At 40.7% G+C, this 21,815-nt stretch overlaps 1 protein-coding gene across 2 annotated transcripts; it reads left to right on the forward strand.

Moving 5' to 3' along the window:
• Positions 1-3,403: 3,403 nt before the first annotated feature.
• Positions 3,404-21,371, forward strand: AQP11 (aquaporin 11). Of its 2 annotated transcripts, XM_066369361.1 has the most exons (3): positions 3,404-4,111; positions 10,575-10,691; positions 15,970-21,369. In XM_066369361.1, the coding sequence occupies exons 1-3, from the start codon at positions 3,493-3,495 to the stop codon at positions 16,047-16,049; spliced, it is 816 nt and encodes a 271-aa protein (XP_066225458.1). In that variant the 5' UTR covers positions 3,404-3,492; the 3' UTR covers positions 16,050-21,369. The 2 variants fall into 2 exon arrangements, with proteins under 2 accessions (XP_066225458.1, XP_066225467.1); XM_066369370.1 differs by lacking the exon at positions 10,575-10,691 and having other exon boundaries at positions 15,970-21,371.
• The last annotated feature ends 444 nt before the right edge of the window (positions 21,372-21,815 follow it).

The raw sequence follows: 21,815 nt of genomic DNA on the forward strand, positions 1-21,815 counted from the left end.
TTTAAATACTGCTCTCTCCCTAGGCTCAGGGCTGTTAGCTGTTTCTCAGCTAGCAGTCACCTGTCGGTTAATAAAGGCTCTTTAAATTTATAATCAATTTGGACTGATCAATTACTCACGTTCGGTCCGTAACATTCTCTGCTACCAGGATATCCTACCTCCTAAATCTTTTCAGGTGATTGAGTAAGGAAATATATATATGTATACTAACCTCTAGCTATTTATCTATCTATCTATCTACACACACACACACACACCTATAAGTATTTCTGTATGTAACTATCTGTATCTACATTAACCTAACATGGGCTTATAGTGTTATGTAAAGCCAGTAGCCACGGCCATCACAGCAGCCTGACCCATGCAGGTTCGCATTAGATTCGGACAGACAGTAATGAAACAACGGAGCCAAGAACTGGTGGGCCATTAGCTTTAATCCTAGCTTGCACCCGGCGGGCAAGTAAAAACACACACTGGGCTCCAAAACCCACTCATTCAGTGCTCACAAAACCACTGACTTATCCAAGTTTCCTAGAATCAAAGGTTCCTAAGACACCAGACTTATTCACCTCTGTTCCCCATCTCCTTCTCCTTGCACAAACTGGCTTCTCCCTCAGCACTCCACCATCTTGGCTGCTTCTCCTGGCCTCCTCCACATGGCCTTTCTCTGCTCTCCTCTCTAATGCTAATCTCAGGAACAGAGAGAGAGCAAGCTCCCGGTCTGCCCCACTTTATAGTACAGAGACCGAAACCTTTAATCCAATATACAAACAAGGAAGTCTCTGATACAAAGGCACTTATCTGAGGCATAATGAGATTCCCCATGAGAGTCACCACCCCACATCAAAAAGGGTGGGAAAGGCTTAGTCCTAAAACCAAGCCCCAGGCTACAAGGATCCTGCCTGCCCACAGCTCCCCCCCCCCCCCCAACACACATTAATATAATCACGCCCATCCCAAGCAAGAAAGGTAACCAATACCATCACCTGGGTGACGGGCTTCCATGTGGGCAGCGCCATCTTTAACAAAGAGAGCATAATATGTTTTATCTGCCCAACATGTTATCTCCAACTTTAATTCATCATTCTAGCCTTCTCTCCTGTAGATATACAAGTTTTCAACTAGAAAACAGTGTTGATGTACAATTCCTTTTGCATTTAGTTTTACAGACTCTACTCATTTCCAAAATCACTTTGGTCAGTACCTTTTCTTCCTACCCCCTTGCATGAGGTTGTTTCACATTTATAATGTAGATTGTTTTGTCCCATTCTTTATTCCATTTTGGGATTCTCCTAAATTGTTTTTTAAATTTGCATATATTAAAGTTGTATGGGTTTGGACATATGCACAGTGTCCTATCTCCACCATTACAGTATTATGCAAAATGGTTTCACCACTATTAAGTATCCTCTGTGCTTAATATATTCAACCCTACTCTCCCATTGACTCCCTACTAATCTATATATGTATTTTCTGCCTCTGTAGTTCTCTTTTCCAGAATGTCCTATAAGTGGAATCACATAGCTTATAGTCTTTCAGACTTGATTCTTCCACTTAGCAATATATTAATACGTTTAAGATTTATCCATGTATCTGCTTAGCTTGATAACTCATTCTTTTAAAAGAACTTTTAAAATTTGTAGTAAAATACACATAAGTTACCACCTGAGCCACTTTTTTTTTTAAGAGAGAGAGAGTCAGAGAGAGGGATAGACAGGGACGAAGAGATGAGAAGCATCAATCATTAGTTTTTCATTGCGCGTTGCAACACCTTAGTTGTTCATTGATTGCTTTCTCATATGTGCCTTGACCACAGGCCTTCAGCAGACTGAGTAACCCCTTGCTCAAGCCAGCGACCTTGGGTTCAAGCTGGTAGGCTTTTGCTCAAACCAGATGAGCCCACGCTCAAGCTGGTGACCTCGGGGTCTCGAACCTAGGTCCTTTGCATCCCAGTTCAACGCTCTATCCATTGCGCCACCGTCTGGTCAGGGACCTTAGCTGCTTTTAAGCGTACAGTTTAGTAGTATTAAGTACATTTGTAAGAGGGAAATGCCCTCTCTCTCTGTCAAGGACTTCAGGTTAATAACTCCTGCCTCAGCTTTGCTAATTAACTAGAGGAATTCTGCTCGAGGCTTGAGTTTTTACAAGAGCAGCCCTTTGCAGAAGGCGCTTTTCTGGAAGAGGTGGGGAAATAAGCATAAATAATGACTTTATCAGAGATTTACAGGAATCTCCAGAACCACTCAGATTAGAGGGGGTCAAGCACAGACCAAGAACAAAGGCATTTAGAAATGTCAACGTTTCCTTGGATTTCTTTTTGGTGCCTAGCTGTCCAGCTGTCTGCGAGAGGGACCCACCGCTTGCCTCGCCCCTCCTGCTTTCCCTTGCCAGATAAAATGTATTTGAGGATTAGTTCTTCCATCTTCTTGGTTGGAGCCGTCTTGATCAATAAACCTTTCCTTACTCTAAACTCTGACATTTTGAAGCAGCGGGCACATGAACTTTGCACCGGTAACATCTGTGACACATTTACATTATTGTGCAACCATCACTGTCATACATCTCCAAAACTCTTTTCCTCTTGCAAAACTGAAAGCAGACCTGGGGCAGTCAGACCTGCTCTTTCACCTTTAGGCTAGCACGTATCGGTCACTGACTGTGTGCTAGGCTGTGTGCTGCAAACAAATCGATCAGGTGGGTCCTATGACCCACAACTCAGAGTTAACTGAAGAAAACTACGTTGATGATCAAGGAGACCCAGTTGCATGCTCTTCTTCACAGGTCAAATCCTAGTTCGCTCTTCTCAGAAGTCTACTCCCCCTAAACCACATCCCCCCACCCCCCACCCCCACCCGCCGCCTCTCTGCACCTGTGTCACCTCCTGTTGTCCCAGCAGGTCCATTAAAAAACAGAAAACTAAGTGGTTTGCCAAGATAATCTTTAGGTGTTTTTCCAGCCTGACGGTCTTACACTTTTAGGAGCGGGTAGGAAAATCCTCAGGCTCCTTCCGCCAAAGCGCAGTGGTCCTCCACCTTCCCACTCGGCATCGGCCGACCCTGCACACAGCCTAGCCCTAAGTCCCGGGGTCCTAGATCAAGCGCCGAAAGGGCACTCGCGTCGCCACGCGCATGCGTAATAGCCACCGGGCGCGCGGGTCTCTCCGCTCCCTTCCCAACTCGCGCCTGCTTCCAGTCCCCGATCGAGGGGCCGAAGGTGTGCGTGTGTCTATCCCGACTGACCGTCGGACCCTCCGCCAGGGCCCTCGCAGTTTCCCGCGCCGCCCCCCACTCCCCTCCGCCCCGGCTCCAGTCCGACACCTTAGCGTGGAGCCGGGGAGTGGGGGAGGAGCCCTCCAGCGTGACGCCCAGGGCCCCAGCTCCTGCCCGCCCCGAGGGCCCTGAGGAGGGGGCGGGGCCGCGGACTTCGGACTCCAGCTCCGAGACCGTCTCCTGCCTAGAGGACCGGGCAGCCTAATCTGGAGCGGAGCGAGCCATGACCGCGCTGCAGGGGCTCTGGCCTGAGGTGCAGGACACCTGCACCTCGCTGGGGTTGATGCTGTCGATCGTGTTGTTCACGGCGCTGGCCCGCGTGGTCCTCCAGCGCCAGATGTACAGGCCCATGGCCCACACCTTCGTCTTGGAGTTTCTGGCCACCTTCCAGCTCTGCTGCTGCACCCATGAGCTGCAAGTGCTGAGCGAGCAGGAACCCGCGCACCCCACCTGGCCGCTGACGCTAATCTACTTCTTCTCATTGGTGCATGGCCTGACTCTGGTGGGCACCTCCAGCAACCCATGCGGTGTGATGATGCAGATGATGCTGGGGGGAATGTCCCCCGAGATAGGGGCGACGAGGTTGATGGCTCAGCTGATCGGTGCCCTGTGCAGCAGGTACTGTATAGGCGTCCTGTGGAGCCTGGGACTGACCAGGTATCACGTCAGCGACAGGAGCTTCGTTTGCAGGAATCCCATCCACGTCGACTTGCCGAAAGCCATCGTCATAGAGGCCATCTGCTCCTTTATCTTCCACAGTGCTCTGCTGCACTTCCAGGAGGTCCGAACCAAGCTTCGTATCCACCTGCTGGCAGCACTCATCACCTTTTTGGTCTATGCAGGTTTGTTATTCTCACAAAACACTTGATACGTCCGTCCGGAGCCTCTATGACCTGAAGCTCTAAGTTCTTTACCAAGACATATTTGAAACCCCTAAACCTCTGTGATATCAGTATTAGTATCCCCGTTATTCTAACCTTTTGCATCCCATTCTTTACGGATAGGGCAGACATGTAGATCCTCCATTCAGTACTTTTTTGAACAGCCAGAAAAAGGAGCCACTTACGTGCTGAAACTGAGATGTTATGAGATATTGCCAAGGGCTCAAATGTCCTACAAAGGCATTGTTTTAATGGTAGAGAGGAAGATGTCGTATCAGCTACCTCTCTCAAGCCAACCTGGTATAGATTCTGACCCTCGCTGAAAAATGATCCTGGGCTTAAAAAGTTCCTTCCAATTTAAAGCTACATAATTGGTAAGAGTGTCGAGTAGAAATTATGCAGTTCTATTTCTTAGTTCTTTTCCTGAACAACTAGAGTCATTTTTATTTCCTTAATAATTCATCTTGAGTAATAAATGAACTTTAACCTATCAAGAAAGAAGTTTTAAAATTAAAATTTGCATGAAATTAAAAATGCTTTTTAAAAACAACTCAAGAAATCTGTTGATTTCTTGTAAACTGTTTTACCTCAACAGATCTCAGATAACAAAAAATTTAATGATGAAATGTGTTATTTTTAAAAAATTACAAAACATCTTCAGTGGGGCTATACCTGAATTATAAAATAATGGTTTGGAGGCAAGGAAATTTGGGGTAAGAGTTTATCTTCTTTCTGCCCATTAAAAAAACTATGAATAGAAGCAAACCTTAAGATAAGGACTCCTACTAAACATATGCTTGCCTTCCTAGGGTAAAAATTGAAGACAGTCCAATCCGTTTCCCTTTCTTTAGATCTAGTACCATTCTTTTTGTAGGCATAGATGAAAATAAATGGTATAGGCAAGAGGGCCGGATATATACATATTTGAGGGATTAGTGAATCATTGCTTATTAAAGTTTTAGGTTTGGGCTAAAGCAGAAACATCTCCCATACATGAGCAGGATCATCCCTTTGCAAGAAGTTAGGTCACAGTTGGAGCACAGTTTGAGGGCACTCAGAAGTCACCAATATGGTCACATCAAAATAACTGATTATGTATTTTAGGATTATAGAACATAACTGTCCAACCAGACCCAGGCTCCTTGGATAGCCAGTGACCAAGTGTCTGTGTACTTACTGACTTAGCACCCTGCATGCACTTGATGTGCAGATGGAGGCCACTGATGTCATTACCACTTATGTATCATATTTATTGGCTCCCCCCCTCCACAAAAAAAGCGGCTGTGTGATTTATTAACATATTAGAGCTCTATAATTACTAGTGCAGATGTCAAGCACATCTTCATTAATTTAGGTATGGAATAATTTAGCTCAATGAACAGGGTAAGAGAGAACTGCATTCATTTTTAAATTAATTTGATATTGAAAAAATTGTTATTTTACACATCTTTGTTACATCACCCTGTTTGTTTCCTTTGTAGAATTCTTATACACTTGTTTTCTGATGTAATGCCTGTTTTCTTTTATCAGACAGTAAGCTTTCTGAGTAGAGAGACCAAAATTGTTTTATTCATTATAACATATAACAACGATTTAGTATAGTGTCACCTGGTAGAAAATAAATACTCCCTAAGGATTTTTAGAATGAGTGAATAGCAAATACTCTATTCACTTTTAAAAAACCACACAGGAATAATACATATCTGGGCATTCTATATTTAATGTCTGAGGACTTTAAAAATAAGCATAACAAATGAATAAAGCAAATTCATTATTGCTTTATTATTATTATTTTTTGGTATCCTAAATCATGAAAAATATAGGTAAGATTATTTGTCAAAGGAGGAGATTAAGTCCTTTATGTTTTCCTTTTTAATACAATAACCATATGAAATAAGTGCCAATTTAAAGCTGAAAAACAGATTCAAAGGTCCAAAACATTTTTATTATGCCAGTTAAAAAGGATGGTTAAGAGCAGAGGTTTGTAGTTGTACCCATGTTCTTAGGAGAGATAACTTAATTTGGGCTTAGGTTTCCTCATCTTTAAAATGAATGCTATCTATATCTATTGTGAGGAATAGAGGGATGTATTCAAGTTCTTAGCATAGTACCTGGCACAAATAATCTGGTCCCTGGAAAGGACTAGCTTCCACTGTAAATTAGTTGACATTCTGGCTTATATATGAGTCTTATGTGATTTTAAGTCATTCTGCCAGAGAATTTGAATACCTTTAGGAATACTGAGAAACATTAGTGCCTAGAATTGCCAGATTTGAGACTTAGTCTTTCACTTGGTGTTTCACTCAATTCCTGCTGTCCTTTAAGACTCCTCGCAGCCAGCTGGCTGGATCTCCCATTGATACCCATTTGTTAAGATGTATAAAACACTCTCCCCTTCAAATGTCAATAAATAGTAACTTATTTTTCAAAGCCATTTTCTGTTAATTCCGTGCTTGATGCATGATTCTCACCTTTTAAATAATTCATGTTTAATTACACAATAATACCTGAATACGTTCTTTTTGTAAAAAATCAAAACACTACCAGTAAGACTAAAAAAGTGACTTTTGACTGCCATCCTCCATGCCTATCCCCTCTCCTTCCCTGCCCACTCTTCCTCCAGGGAGTCCTCCATGCATGTGTGCATGTCCTTTCAAACTTTTATGTGCATTTATTATACAAACAGTTAAGACCCTATAGAAACCATTATGTGTGTTTGTGTTAACATAAACTTTCATACCTTACTTTCTGCGGTTTGGTTTTTTTTGGTGGTAGTTCTTTAATGCTATATCTTGGAGATCTAAAGAGATTTCTCTCATTATTTCAAAAAATTGAATGGTATTTCAAATTAATAATAAACTAACTTACTTAGCTATTTTCCTATGAATGGGCATGTGGGTTTTCCCCAGTTCTTGGGTACTATAAACAACCAACCATGTATACAGGTATGTCTACTTGTACACAACTGTTTCTCTAGAACAGTGGGTTTTGTTTTGATTTCACTGATTTTATTGAGGGGGGACACTTGTTAACATAATTATACAGGTTTTAGGTTAGGACAGTGGTTTTCAGTAGGGAACAATATTGCCCCCAGGGAACACTGGCAATGTCTGGAGACATTTTGGGTTGTTACAGTGGGGGTGGGGGGTGGGAGTAGAGGGATGTGCTACTGGCATCTAGTGCGTGGAGGCCGGGGATGCTGGTAAACATTCTACAATGCATAGGACAGCCCCCACAACAAAGAATCATCCAGTCTAAAATGTCAAAGCCAATGCCAATGGCAAATGTTTTGGGCTTCATTAACATAGAAGCCATTCCTGGTAGGGATTTCCACATTGGTTAACTATTGGTATGTTAACAAACCACCCCAATCTTTATTCTTTTTTTCTATTCTGTAGATTAGATGGGAAATTCCTCTGAGATCATAGAGCTGGTCAGGTGGTAGGGCTGGAAGGGCCAAGGTAGCCTCACTCATGTGTCTGGCAGTTGGTACCATCAGCCAATGTGCCTTAGTTGTCATTCATGTGGCCTCTCATCTTCCAGCAGCATCAGCTTACGTACATGGGTAGGGCACTGTTCCAAGAGCAAAAAGTGGAGGCTGATGGGTTTATTGAGACCTGAACCTAGATTCACACAGTGCCACTCATATTCAGAATTCACATAACATCACTTCTGATGCATTCTGTCTCTGCAAGGCACAAAGCCAGTCTATATTCAAGACAAGAGTAACAGACTCTTACCTCTCGGTAGAAAGGGCAGCTTCCACCAAGTCACAGTGAGCAGAATTGGTGATGTGAGGATTACAAGATAAAGCTAGTGAAGTGGTTTAAGTTTTAGGATGACATAAAACAGGATTCTTAGACATAGTGGAAAGTCTTTGGCTTCAGAATACCATAGTAAACTAATTATGAGGGCAACAGTTCAGTCTACTGTTAAAGATAAATGCAAAAAAAAAGTATCAGAGGTCACTTATTATATTCTCATAGCACATATTACATTGTATTGTAAAGAGTTCTGGGAGTCCTTTTGCCTGTGGTGTCTAGTACACAGGAACTCAATTTTGGGGAAGAATTGAACTGAAATGACCACCTACCAACCAAACAATTCTGTTGGCCCTTGGCAGTTGCAGATGTAACATCTAGGATTTGATTGTTTGAGAATGATTCTGAAGGTCCAAGATAATGTAATTTTTAACTGCTGAGGCATGAACATGAATCATGCTATGAAGCTAGTGTACTAAAAGGAAACTCTAAGCTAGGAAGTGGACTTGGTTCACTGCTCAGTATCTCCATCTCAACACAGATTCAATGTTTTTGGCCTATCAAGTGTGAAATCTTATGAATGGGTCACTTAATTTCCAATTTTACTTTGCTGCATTTTATGAAGACAATTAACATGCTATAATGATGTATGCCAATACAATTTCTATGAAGATCTTGGGCTCCATCTCTGTGGCTGAAGCAGTGGCAGATCTGTGTGCCCAAGCTTCCCCATGGAAGAACCACCAGAGATGTCACTGTCACAGAATAATCGTAGGGTGTTTTGACAAGCTGAGCCTCAGCTCAGGTGAGCACTATTGGACAGGCAGCCCATCCTTTCCTTTCCTTTCTTGCTGTGTAGCCAGACTGTTAACTCCTAGGTCCCATGTCAGAGAGATTACCTTGGGTGCAGAGCTAGACCATGAAGCCTGAAGAGTAGGCAACGATTAGAATTTGTGCTTCTTGTTCATGACTATTCAGGCATTTCTTTGTAAAAAAAATTTAGGAACCACTTTACTGAGGTATAATTTACATACCATTCAATTACTTCCTTGGGGATCTCCTGTCAAAATTGGAGTCAATGATAATGCCTTGGTCCATTTAATTTTTTGTTTTCAACACAAAGTATGCCTAAGAGAGACCTGGTGTACTGTATCCATTTTTAAATGTATTTTCATTTTATTTTTATTATTCATTCATTTAACTTGATCAGTGTGAAGGGCCGACAAAACTCTTGTTTTATAAAACCTTAGAGGAATAACAATAGAGCAAATTCATTCTGAATGTGCCTTTCACAATAATATATAGGAAAAGCACTAGATTAACTCCCTTATTGTCCTTTGCCTTTTTATTATTATTATTTTTTTTGCACCTGGCATATTATAATCTGTAATCTATTTTTATATTCTATAATATGCCAGGTGATTTTGCAAAGAAAGATCATATAATAAAAATACAATTGGCCCCTGTATTTGGAACCCCACAGGTTTTGAATCCATAGATTCAACCAACCATGGATCAAAAATATTATGCCCAGCGGTTGGCTCAGTGGTACAGCATCAATGTGTAGAAGTCTACTGGTCAGGGTACACAGGAAAAGCAACTATCTGCTTCTCCAACCCTCTCCTTTCTCTCTCTCACTCCACACCCCTCTCATAGCCATGGCTCAAACGGTTTGAGCAAGTTGGCCCCAGCACCAAGGATGGCTCCCTGGCCTCACCTCAGGTGCTAAAAATAGCTTGGTTGCCAAGCAATGGAGCAGCAGGCCCAGATGTGCTGTGCATCACCTGGTAGGGACTTGCCAGGTGGATCACAGTAGTGGTGCAGGCCAGAGTCTATCTGCCTCCCCGCCTCTCACTTGATTAAAAATATATTCTAAAAAAAAAAATGTTCTGATGTTGCTGACAATGTACTATGTAGCTAGATCTATGACAGTTGTGTCTGTACTGAATATGTACAGATATTTTTTCTTGTCATTAATCTCTAAACAATACAACTATTTACAAAGCATTTACATTATATTAGGTATTATAAGTAGTCTTGAGATGATTTACAGTATACAGGAGTGGCCCTGGCCGGTTGGCTCAATGGTAGAGCATCAGCCTGGCGTGTGGAAGTCCCAGGTTCGATTCCCGGCCAGGGCACACAGGAGAAGCACCCATCTGCTTCTCCACCCCTCCCCCTCTCCTTCCTCTCTGTCTCTCTCTTCCCCTCCCGCAGCCAAGGCTCCATTGGAGCAAAGTTGGCCCAGGTGCTGAGGATGGCTCCATGGCCTCCGCCTCAGGTGCTAGAATGGCTCTGATTGCAGCGGAGCAACGCCCCCTGGTGAGCATACCGGGTGGATCCCCATTGGGCACATGCAGGAGTCTGTCTGTCTGCCTCTCCCCCACTTCTCACTTTGGAAAAATACAAAAGAAAAGTGTACAGGAGGTTGTGCATATATAACATATATATGTTATATGCAACTACTATGCTATTTTATAACTTAAAGAACTGTGGATTTTGGTATCTGCAGGGGGTCCTGGAACCAATCCCCACAGATACCGAGGGATGACTACACTTAAGTACATAAAACAAAATAGTCACATTTAGTTATCCTTTATTTTCAGTTGTAAGAAAATGTAAGATGCATGGTTTGGTTTCACTCTGTTTAAAATGTATTACAGGAGGAAGTCTAACAGGAGCTATATTTAATCCAGCTTTGGCACTTTCACTACATTTCAAGTGTTTTGATGAAGCATTCCTTCAATTTTTTATAGTATATTGGATTGCTCCTTCTTTAGGTAAGCATATTTTTATTTAATATGATTGAAAAGATCAGTTTATCTTAAAATATGATATGGAATGTCACTGTAACATGTCCCTTTCCAAAGCCAAAGTAGGCACAAAAAAAAAAAAATGAAAAAGAAGTTAACATGCCTGAAATAATAGCTTATCTTGTGGAGCATCCTTTAGAACTGTTTTTATCTTCAGGAAACAAAATTATCTAGTTAAGGGTAGTCAGTTTCAAGTATAATGTGTGTGTGTGTGATAGAGACAGAGAGGGACAGATAGGGACAGACAGACAGAGAGGAAGGGAAAGAGATGAGAAGCAACTTGTGGTTGTGGCACCTTAATTATTCATTGATTGCTTTCTCATATGTGCCTTGACCAGGGGGGGCTACAGCAGAGCGAGTGACCACTTGCTCAAGCCAAGGACCTTGGGCTTCAAGCCATCGACAATAGGGTCATGTCTATGATCCAACGTTCAAGCCAGCGACCCTGTGCTCAAGCTGATGAGCCTGCAAGCTTGGGGTTTTGAACTTGGGTCCTCTACAACCCAGTCTAATGCTCTATCTACTGAGCCACTGCCAGGTCAGGCTCAAGTATAATACGACTTTTAAAAACCTGAAGGCCTTGGCTGGTTGGCTCAGTGGTAGAGCGTCAGCCCAGTATATAGATGTCCTGGGTCCGATTCCTGGTCAAGGGCACACAGGAGAAGTGACCATCTGCTTCTCCACTCCTCCCTCTTCTCTCTTTCTTCTCCTCCTGCAGCCATGGCTCAGTAGACTTGAGCGAGTTGGCCTTGGGCACTGAGGATGGCTGCATGGCCTCTGCCTCAGGTGCTAAAAAATGGCTCCTGTTTCAACAGAGCAATGGCCCCAGATGGGCAGAGCATTTCCCGAGTGGGTTTGCCAGGTGGATCCCAGTCCGGGCACATGCAGGAGTCTGTCTCTCTGCCTCTCCTCCTCTCACTTAAAAACAAACCAAAAAACCCCCTTGAGATATGAGGGCAAAAAAATGAGTTTCACTAAAAACTAATCTTTTTTTCTAAAAGAATTCATTTTCTCTAATTTGTGAGCTCCAGATAAAATACTCTTTTAGGCCTGACCAGGCGGTGGCACAGTGGATAGAGCATCAAACTGGGATGCGGAGGACCCAGGTTCGAGACCCCGAGGTCGCCAGCTTGAGCGCGGGCTCATCTGGTTTGAGCAAAGTTCACCAGCTTGGACCCAAAATCCCTAGCTCGAGCAAGGGGTTACTCGGTTACTTGGTCTGCGGTAGCCCCACGGTCAAGGCACATATGAGAAATCAATCATTGAACAACTAAGGAACCGCAACGAAGAATTGATGTTTCTCATCTCTCTCCCTTCCTGTCTGTCTGTCCCTCTCTGACTCTCTCTGTCTCTACCACAAAAATAAATAAATAAATAAATAAATAAAAAAGGGGGGAAAAAAAGAAATATTAAAAAAAAAATACTCTTTTAGTCCATTTGACTAATTTTGCAGAAAAGAATATCATCTGTAATGAGCATAATTTAAAAATCTACAAGATTCATTCCTGTTACTACTATTTAGATCAGAAGATATATAATACTCCTCCATACAGATGGGTCAAATATTGTAACACAAAAATGTTAAAAAAGAACTGTAGTCATAATATGCACTTCTTTATATAAATTATTAGCATTTCTTGATTCTAATTAGTCATTTGTTTTATGCCTGATTATAACTCATAACTATAAATGAGTATGAGAATGCCTGGCTTTCTATTAGTTCACCCTTCTTTTTATTCAGAGGTAGCATTTTGTTTCTTGTTGCTCTTACAGCCATCACACTTAACACTGCTGTTTCCCTATCATTATTTTATGTAGTATCTATTGTGCTCAATAGTAATATATGTGGGTATAACATGAAGAATATCAGAGAAAATACACATTTTAAAATGCTAATAATGGTGCCTTTTTTTTAATTCAACAGATTGCTAGTATTTTCCAATAATTGCTTTAAAGATAACCTTTCTCTATTTTTGATTTTTAAGAAGTTTAAAATGTCACTGAAGTTAAAAGGCCAGTAAATGTGAAGGTCTAGTGACAGTTTTCATGTGGAAAATCTCTAATATGTCTTATTTGAAATCAATATATATTATTAACATTATATATATATTTGCTAATGTGTTCCAACTACAATTTTAACAAAAGGCCCATAATACTAAGGAATTATTTCACCCATTACTTGAAACAAACACTAAAAAGTAGACCTTTTCAGAAGAATTTTATAAGAAAAGAAATCAGAAATAATGACATTCTCTGTAAAAGGACCCTGACATTTTACTTTAAACTCGTTTTCAAGCCCGAATCACTCAATAACTTCTTCTGGAAGAAAACAATGGAAAAAAACCTCATGATAGATAAAAAGGAAACAATCATCTCTGCTCCTTTAGGCAGTGTGCAGACTAGCGAGGAACAGGGAGTGAAAACAGACTCTGTTCTCTTCATGTTAGTGTAGTCCAAACAAGGAGGTAATGGCATTTATGGCCATTACCAAAACATTTTAAAGAGCCCCACTTATCCAAAAAACAACCCAAACCAAAAAACAAATATACTTTTATCCATTTCTTTGCTTCCTATTAAGGAATCTTTTAAAACTGGAATTGTGACCAACTTTTTTGTTATTATGTATGGCCCTACTTAGCTTGTTGAAAATAAGCATTCAAAGATTCTTAGTTGGACTAAAGACTTCTTATCTTTTTTCTAAATAGACCCAACATAAAATTCCTGTTGTTGATTTTGCTTTAAAGGGCATGCTCCTATACGTCTTTAAGAGATTTATGAGTGAGAAACAATACAGGAATCCTTCAATATATGTGGATAAAAGACGTGAATAAACAGTTTTTAGAATACCGAATTCCAGCTTACAATCAATTTTGTGATACATTGCAGTTACATTTCTACTGGGGAAAAATGGCCTCAAATGAAATAAGATCACAATTAAACTCTAAGAAGGATGGGAAATATAAAGAAGTTATATTTTTACAAGAGTCATTCAAAGCTCTAAGAGATGAGGGGTCAGAACAAACAAAAACCCAGTTAAAGCTACATCAGGCAATGCCACATAGACAGACAGCAATCCCTAGATAGCTAGCTTCTTTCCCTTTTTGACCAAACAGGGAACAAACTATTTTTGGAAACCACAGACCTTGTTCTTTTTTGTTTCTCTTCATAGCAGATATTGTAATTCCTATAATGCACCTTGCCATCTCCCCAAAATTAATTTAAAATGTTATGTGACTGTAAGACTGTATATAAAATTAATTATCTAATTTACACATTTTATAGAATGAAGATTAGCAAATTACAAGTGCTTATAAAAAATGAACATTCCATTTTAGGAAAAATTTTAAAAGTAGTATCTTATTTTCTAGCTCTGACTTTATAAAGAAAATGCAAATTTGATGGATCAGTTAACATAGGGATTGTATCTGAGATTTTTTCTTTTCATTTCAAGCCTTTGGTTGTAAAACAGACCCATCTTTTTTAAATGTTATGTTATTCAAATGCTAAACCTTGAGGTTTCTTGTTGTTACAAAGTAAGAGTAAAATAATATAAAATCTGCCTGTGACAAAAACTCCTTCTTAATCCTACTTCAACTAACCTAGAGCTTTAAAACTAAGTAAGTTAATAAACACATTCACTACTGGGGATTTCTCTTTCAAGACAGTAATTTGAGCCCCTGGCTTAATCTGCTCCATCCGTTTCCCATTGAAAAATCAACCAGTACCACCTAATCTGGTGGTATAGCGGATAAAGCATCAACCTGGAACACCAAGGTCACCGGTTTGAATCCCTTGGTTTGCCCAGTCCAGGCACATACAGGAAGCTACTACAAGTAGATGCTTCTATTTCTCCCCTCTTTTCCTCACTCTCTCTCTCCCCTCTCCAAAAAGCAATAAATAAAATCTAAAAAGAGAGAGAGAAAAAAAAAAAAAAAAAAAAGAATCAACCAGTACCTACACGCTAGATTTGTCTGGTATGACCTCAAAGTGAAGTGATTCTTTTTACATATTTAAGACTTAAAACTTCAGCACTAACCAAAACTTTTAGACATTTTGCTTGATTCAGCTTTAAAAGCTATTAATGGTTAAGACTGGTGGGCAAAAATAGGAAGAGATAAAGTAATCTAACATATTGTTCTTTATTTGAGCATTCCAAATGAAAACTCAAGAGTACTTTCAGTTGGTCCCTGGCCGGTTGGCTCAGCGGTAGAGCGTCGGCCTGGTGTGCGGGGGACCCGGGTTCGATTCCCGGCCAGGGCACATAGGAGAAGCGTCCATTTGCTTCTCCACCCCCCCCCTCCTTCCTCTCTCTCTCTTCCCCTCCCGCAGCCAAGGCTCCATTGGAGCAAGGATGGCCCGGGCGCTGGGGATGGCTCCTTGGCCTCTGCCCCAGGTGCTAGAGTGGCTCTGGTCACAGCAGAGCGACCCCCCCCTCCCCAGGGGCAGAGCATCGCCCCCTGGTGGGCAGAGCATCGCCCCTGGTGGGCGTGCCGGGTGGATCCTGGTCAGGCGCATGCGGGAGTCTGTCTGACTGTCTCTCCCCGTTTCCAGCTTCAGAAAAATCCAAAGGGGAAAAAAAAAAAGAGAAAACAAACAAACAAAAAAAGAGTACTTTCAGTTGTCCCAGGCCCAGTAGTTCCCTAGGGCATGAGGGACAGTGTTGCTATTATATTTATTTCTTTTTCATCTTTATTTATTTATTTCTAAAAAAAGATTTTATTTATTGATTTTACACAAATAGGAGAGAGAGGGATGGGAAGTGAGAAGTATCAACTCATGGTTGCTTCATTTTAGTTGTTCATTGATTGTCGTATGTGCCTTGACCAGGTAGCCCAGGGTTTTGAACCGGTGGCCTCAGCAATTCCATGTCAGTGCTTTTAAAGAAGAGCAAATGAAGACCCAAGTCCAGAGTTTCTTACTCAGCAAGTCAGTAATGGAGTCAGAACTAGAACTCCAAATATTTTAGTTTTGTTTATCCTTTAAATACATGTTTAGATCTTACTGGTTTTTACCAAGTACATACTGTTTTTAAGGATTCATGGTTAAAGAAAAATAATGTGAGAATATTAGATTTAGAAAATATCTACATTTCATGTAGGATTGATGTAACTAATTTTTTTTTTAAACATAGCTTTCCAAATCTCTAGGTATATAATTGTATATAATCTTAAATTATACCCACTTGGTGATTATGAACTTCTTTAGAGATGGTTTTGTTTTTATTTTATTGTATTTTATCTTTCAGGTATATTGTCAATGATTCTGATGTTCAGCTTTTTCCTTCCATGGCTGTATAACAACCATACAACTAATAAAAAAGAATAACTACTCCAAAAGACTCAGACTAAGTAGCAGGACAGTCAAGTTGGATGTGATAAAGATTTTATCACCCCATACTCAACACACTGGCTGCACTGGATTCATCGATGTTAGCTTCCTTTGAGGAAGCTGCCTTAGTTTCATCACTGGGACTTAAAGTGCTGTGAAAATAAGGTATCCTGTGTTTCTCAGCTAAGTCTTGTTTTGCGTGCGTATTAAATGCTGCTAGGGAAGACTCATTACATTAAATATAAATCTCATGCCTGACCTGTGGTGGCGCAGTGGATAAACATTGACCTGGAACGCTGAGGCTGCCAGTTCAAATCCCTGGGCTTGCCTGGTCAAGGTACAAACAGGAAGCAACTACCTTGTTTCCCTGAAAAAAAGACCTAGTGCAATTTTTTTCATGCTTAGAAATATAAGGGCCTCCCCTGAAAATAAGACCTAGTGTGTCTTTAGGAGCAAAAGTTAATATAAGACACTGTCTTATTTTTGGAGAAATGGTAGATTGTTGTATGTGGAAATAGAGTCAAAAGAAATTCTTGCGGGAATTCAGAGTTTGGCTGGTTATGCTGATGTTTGTGATGACATGACTACAGTATATTAATAAATGTTGATTTTTTGTTCAACAATAAATGTGAATTCTTGTTCATGGAAAAAATAAGACATCCCCTGAAAATAAGACCTAGTGCGTATTTAGGAGCAAAAATTAATATAAGAATTATTTTTGGGGAAACATGGAACTACCTGCAGATGCTTCCTATTTCTCCCCCATCTTTCTCACTCTCCCTCTCTTTCTCTCTCTCCAAAAATCAATTAATAAAATCTAAAAAAAAACGATTAAAAAAAATATATATATATAAATCTCGTGATAATTGTTAATTCTGATGATGAAAAAAAAGTGAGTACAGGGTGTAAGGGAAAGAAAGGTGATGGCAGATCCAAAGAAAGAGTGTGTATATCAAGTGTCTCCTGAACGAACAGGATTTTTAACCAAAGTACAACCAGTCATGCTCATAGAACTGGAGAGAGGATACCTTTCAGCCAATACCTCACACAGTGATACCCAGTGTCATCTTTCCATAGGAAAGTTGCTTTTGGAAGTAGTTTATATATCCTCTCATACTCAACGGTTTTCCTAAATTTTCTGAATATTCTAGTCTAAAATATTTTCTCTAAATAGAGTGACTCACTAGCTTTAGGCAAGTTGTTATTCCTTAACAGGATACAATAAAAGTGCCCATACAAAGTCAAGGTGTAAGCTTTTCACTCTTATTTGATCTTAATCAAAGTAGGTAGGGCATGTATTTTTAATGTTTTACAGATAAGGAAACTAAGCCTAAGGGGGTTTGTTGCCCTGCCCAAGGTCAAATACAACAAAACACTGTCTTTAGGACTTCTACTTCAACATAAAAAGAATCTTAATCATCGATATGACTAAAGGAAAACTGAGTATTTTAAAGAAATGCCTGACCAGGCTGTGGCGCAGTGCTTAGAGCACTGGCCTGGGACTCTGAAAACCCAGGTTCAAAACCCCAAGGTCGCCATGACCCCATGGTCACTGGCTTTGCTGGAGTCCCCAGGTCAAGGCACAAATGAGAAACTAATCAATGAACAACTAAGGTGTCACAACTATGAGTTGATGCTTCTCATCTCTCTTCCTTCCTGTCTGTCCCTGTCTCTCTCTCTTTAGCTAAAAAAAAATGTTTAAAGAAACATTAAATATTTTATAATATTAAAATTTGGGAATTAGGCCTGACCTGTGGTGGTGCAGTGGATAAAGCGTCCCTGGGCTTGCCTGGTCAAGGCACATATGGGAGTTGATGCTTTCTACTCCTCCCCCTGTTCTCTCTCTCTCTCTCTCCTCTCTCTCTAATAAAAATGAATAAAAAAAAAATCTAAAAAAAATTGGGAATTAACTAGTTGTTTTTTTTAAGGCTTTACCTTCAAGCTGCTCTGTCTGTGAAGTAGTCACTGTGTCTAACTACTTCACAAAAAGAAAAAAGAGAACCTTTGAATCTTCCTTTATTGTACTAAGGTCTACTTTATTAAAAGTTCAGGCCATAAAAGGTTAGGCACGTTTCTCTTCAAAGGCAATTTCATTATCAGAGTTAGAACTGAAGTAAAAAAAATGTGGGGTGAGCCTGACCTTGGTGGCACAGTGGGTAAAACTATCGACCTGGAACGCTGAGGTCACCGGTTCAAAACCCCAGTCTTGCCTGGTCAAGGCACATGTGGGAGTTGGTGCTTAGTGGTCCTGCCCCCATTTCTCTCTGTCTCTTTCCTTTCTAAGCAATAAATAAATAAAAATCTTTAAAAAAAAATGTGGGGTGAAACAAAATCTGTTTGAGCAATAATCAATTAAGCAAGTGATAAATGACCAGGTAATTTAAGTGCTGCTTGGTGATCAGCTTGTAGATAGTCCCTCTCTTTACACCTCCAGACCAAGCTGCCTGGCTGCAGGCTACCCAACAAGGCCGCCAGCCAGTCTGAGGATCATGGCACTTACACAGTAGTTTCTGTTTTAAAATCAGAGTTCATAAAATCGTGACAATGGCTAAATGCAGTCTCTGACATGTTTTACTTGGCTGGCACAAAATTTAAAAAAAATTAAAAAGTAGTATTTTAAGTCTTTTTCAAATAAAAATCCAAAAGAACTGGCAAAATATCAAAGGGTCTGGCAATACTAGGCCAAAATCCTGCCATGGAAACCACACAAAACGGCTATTCCCTTTAAAATGGTCCCTGTGCCACTCTGTCTTCCAAACATGAAGCCGAGTTTCACTTGTATCATAGCTGTTATTCTTAGACTGGTTTTTATTCATGTCTCTATCATGAGGACTCTGTGGTTTAAGAAAAATAAGTATTAATTTATGAAAACACCCAACCCTCTTCACTTGTCAGAATGTGAGTTTGTGACTTCTGATGACACTACTTCTGAATCTCTCTCAAGTGGTCGCTATTTTCTCTACCAAACCATTTCTGATACCATTGGGCATGGAGGAAGAACAGTTCCTTTCTCCTCATTGCTGCTTCCCATCTATTCTCTTCTGTTCCCTATTAAAACATGTCATCAGCCATAGCATCTACCTGGGTACTTCTTACTGCAGTTATCTACTATAGTGCCCTCAATTCCCCCTTGTTCCTTTAAGAACTGAACTGTCTTATTCTTACTCTCTACAATACTAGTTATAGTTCTTTGTGATTTCAGTATCCATACAGATGATGCTTCCTTCCAGTGTCTTGGCCTCTCAGTACATTGGCTGAACTGGAAGGCTCAATAATTTTTCCTCTCTCTCAGCTGCAACTTTGCTTATAACCTTGAACTTATAACCTTGAACTTGTCATTACCAATAACTCAGGCTCTTCTATGAACTAAACACCCCACTCTCCAACACTAACCTCTCTTTCCAGGTGAAAGACCCTATCTCCAGTGATTCCGTGACCCCCACAGGAAGCTTTTGTACCACCCCCTTTTCATACCTCTCATTCCTCTCAAGTATTCCCTTCTCCTTACGCACCTTAAATTACACACTTGCATACCATCTTAACTTCCTTGTTCCTCTGTCTCTTCATCATACTCACTTGGCTTAACCACAACTTGATTAAATCCAACTGCCTGCTTAGTACATGCCTGACCCGAACATGAAATACTGGAAACATCAGGTGGACAGTTTTCAAAGAGTTTTGCTGTAAAAGGAAGAAATTGTAAGCAGGTAGCTAAAGGAGAAAATTGAGTCAAGAAAGGAATTTTTTTTAAATGGGAAAGATATCAGAATGTTTACATGCTGACGGGAATGACACAGCAGAGAAAATAACTGATGAGCCTGACCTGCGGTGGTGCAGCGGATAAGGCGTCAACCTGCAACGCTGAGATTGCCTGTTTGAAACTCCAGGCTTTGCCTGGTCAAGGCACATACAAGAACCAACTACTACGAGTTAATGTTTCTTGCTCCTCCCCCCTTCTCTCTCGCTCTCTCCTCTCTCTAAAAATCAATAAAACCTTAAAAAAAACACCTCTTCACCTTTCTTTAAAAATAAAATAACCTGATGATATAGGTGATGGAGGGGAGATTTCCCAGGTCTGTATCTCATAGGTTAGTGAAGACAGAATCAAGTGCACAACTGAAAGCCTTGGCCTTGACCAGAGGCATAGATCATTCACAGTAATAGAAGGAAAGGTAACATTCTGGCACAAGAAGTTAGGTAAGTAGATAGGGTAATGGGAAGAAGTTCTTTAATTTTCCTCTTCCAAATTTCTCTCAAACCATTTTAATAAGGCCTTCAATTCCAAAATTCCAGTGAAATTCTTGCCAACGATTTCCATGTTGTTAAATCAAGCTCTCATCCTTCCTATCAGCAGTATTTGATATAATTGCTGGCTCCTAAAAACACTTGTTTCCAGAAAATCATTTTCTCAAGTTTCTTTAGTTAGTTCTTCCTCTTTTCTCCAAACAACAAGATAGTTTCCTAGGGCTCAGTCCTCTGAGCTCTTTTCTATTTATACTTACTCCCTTGGTAATTTTATCCAGTCCTGTGGCTTTATAGCAGCAACTATATCCTATTAACTGCCAAATTTATATCTCTAGCTTATACAACAGTTCTGGCTCTAGACTCATATGCATCTATATATCTGACATTTCTCCTTGGTTGTCCAATAATTCAAGTTGACACATGAAGTTCTACTTAATTCAAATGGCATAATTTATCCATTCTACTGATGGGTGTTCTAGTTATTTACTATTAAAGCAATGTTTCAATAAACATTCTTGTGCATGTCTCCTTGTGTACATGTGTTTCTCCAGGGAGGCAGGCTTTCATACTTTTCATTATGGCCTATTAGCATAATTTGGGCTAAGACTCCAACTACTTACTCTTACCCGGACTACTGCAATAACTTCCTGATTTACTGCCTGAGTGATCCTATTAAATCATGCCAAGGTTTCCTATTTCAGGCAGAAAGACATGTATTCTTCTAGTTATTATAAAACTGTAGGTTACTGGTGGTACAAAATGTTAATGTGTTTGGAAAAACTATATACTTATGACCAGTGAGACTTCTGGGTTATACTGCTATTACTGCCCTGTTTAGCAGCTGTTTGTGAGTTAGTTCACATTATTTAAAAGCATGCTGTAGCAAAACTACTTGAATGCTAGGGATAGAAGAATACGCTAAAATCATCCTACATAATGAATAATTTTCCTTGCTTCTAAAAGCATAGAAGATTCCACAACTTCTTGTGGAAATATTTTTCACCTCCAGCACACATTCAGATAATTATTCTGTAGCTTTACAACATAAGTCCTTTACTCTAGGCCTTTTTTTTTTTTTTTGTATTTTTCTGAAGTTGGAAATGGGGAGGCAGTCAGACAGACTCCCGCATGCGCCCGACTGGGATCCACCCAGCATGCCCACCAGGGGGCGATGCTCTGCCCATCTGGGGCATCGCTCTGTTGCAACCAGAGCCATTCTAGCGCCTGAGGCAGAGGCCACAGAACCATCCTCAGCACTCGGGCCAACATTGCTCCAATGAAGCCTTGGCTGCGGGAGGGGAAGAGAGAGAGAGAGAGGAAGGAGAAGGGAAGGGGTGGAGAAGCAGATGGGCGCTTCTCCTGTGTGCCCTGGCCAGGAATCGAACCCGGGACTCCTGCACGCCAGGCCGACGCTCTACCACTGAGCCAACCGGCCAAAGCAGATGGGCGCTTCTCCTGTGTGCCCTGGCCAGGAATCGAACCCAGGACTCCTGCACACCAGGCCGACGCTCTACCACT

The sequence above is a fragment of the Saccopteryx leptura genome, chromosome 1, assembly GCF_036850995.1.
Source record: "Saccopteryx leptura isolate mSacLep1 chromosome 1, mSacLep1_pri_phased_curated, whole genome shotgun sequence".
Classification (NCBI taxonomy): Eukaryota; Metazoa; Chordata; class Mammalia; order Chiroptera; family Emballonuridae; genus Saccopteryx; species Saccopteryx leptura.

Coding starts and splice junctions, on each gene's coding strand:
- AQP11 (XM_066369361.1), top strand. CDS start 3,493: ATGACCGCGCTGCAGGGGCTCTGGCCTGAGGTGCAGGACACCTGCACC. Junction 4,112..10,574: donor CACCTTTTTGGTCTATGCAG/GTTTGTTATTCT, acceptor AATGTATTACAG/GAGGAAGTCTAACAGGAGCT. Junction 10,692..15,969: donor TTGGATTGCTCCTTCTTTAG/GTAAGCATATTT, acceptor TTTATCTTTCAG/GTATATTGTCAATGATTCTG.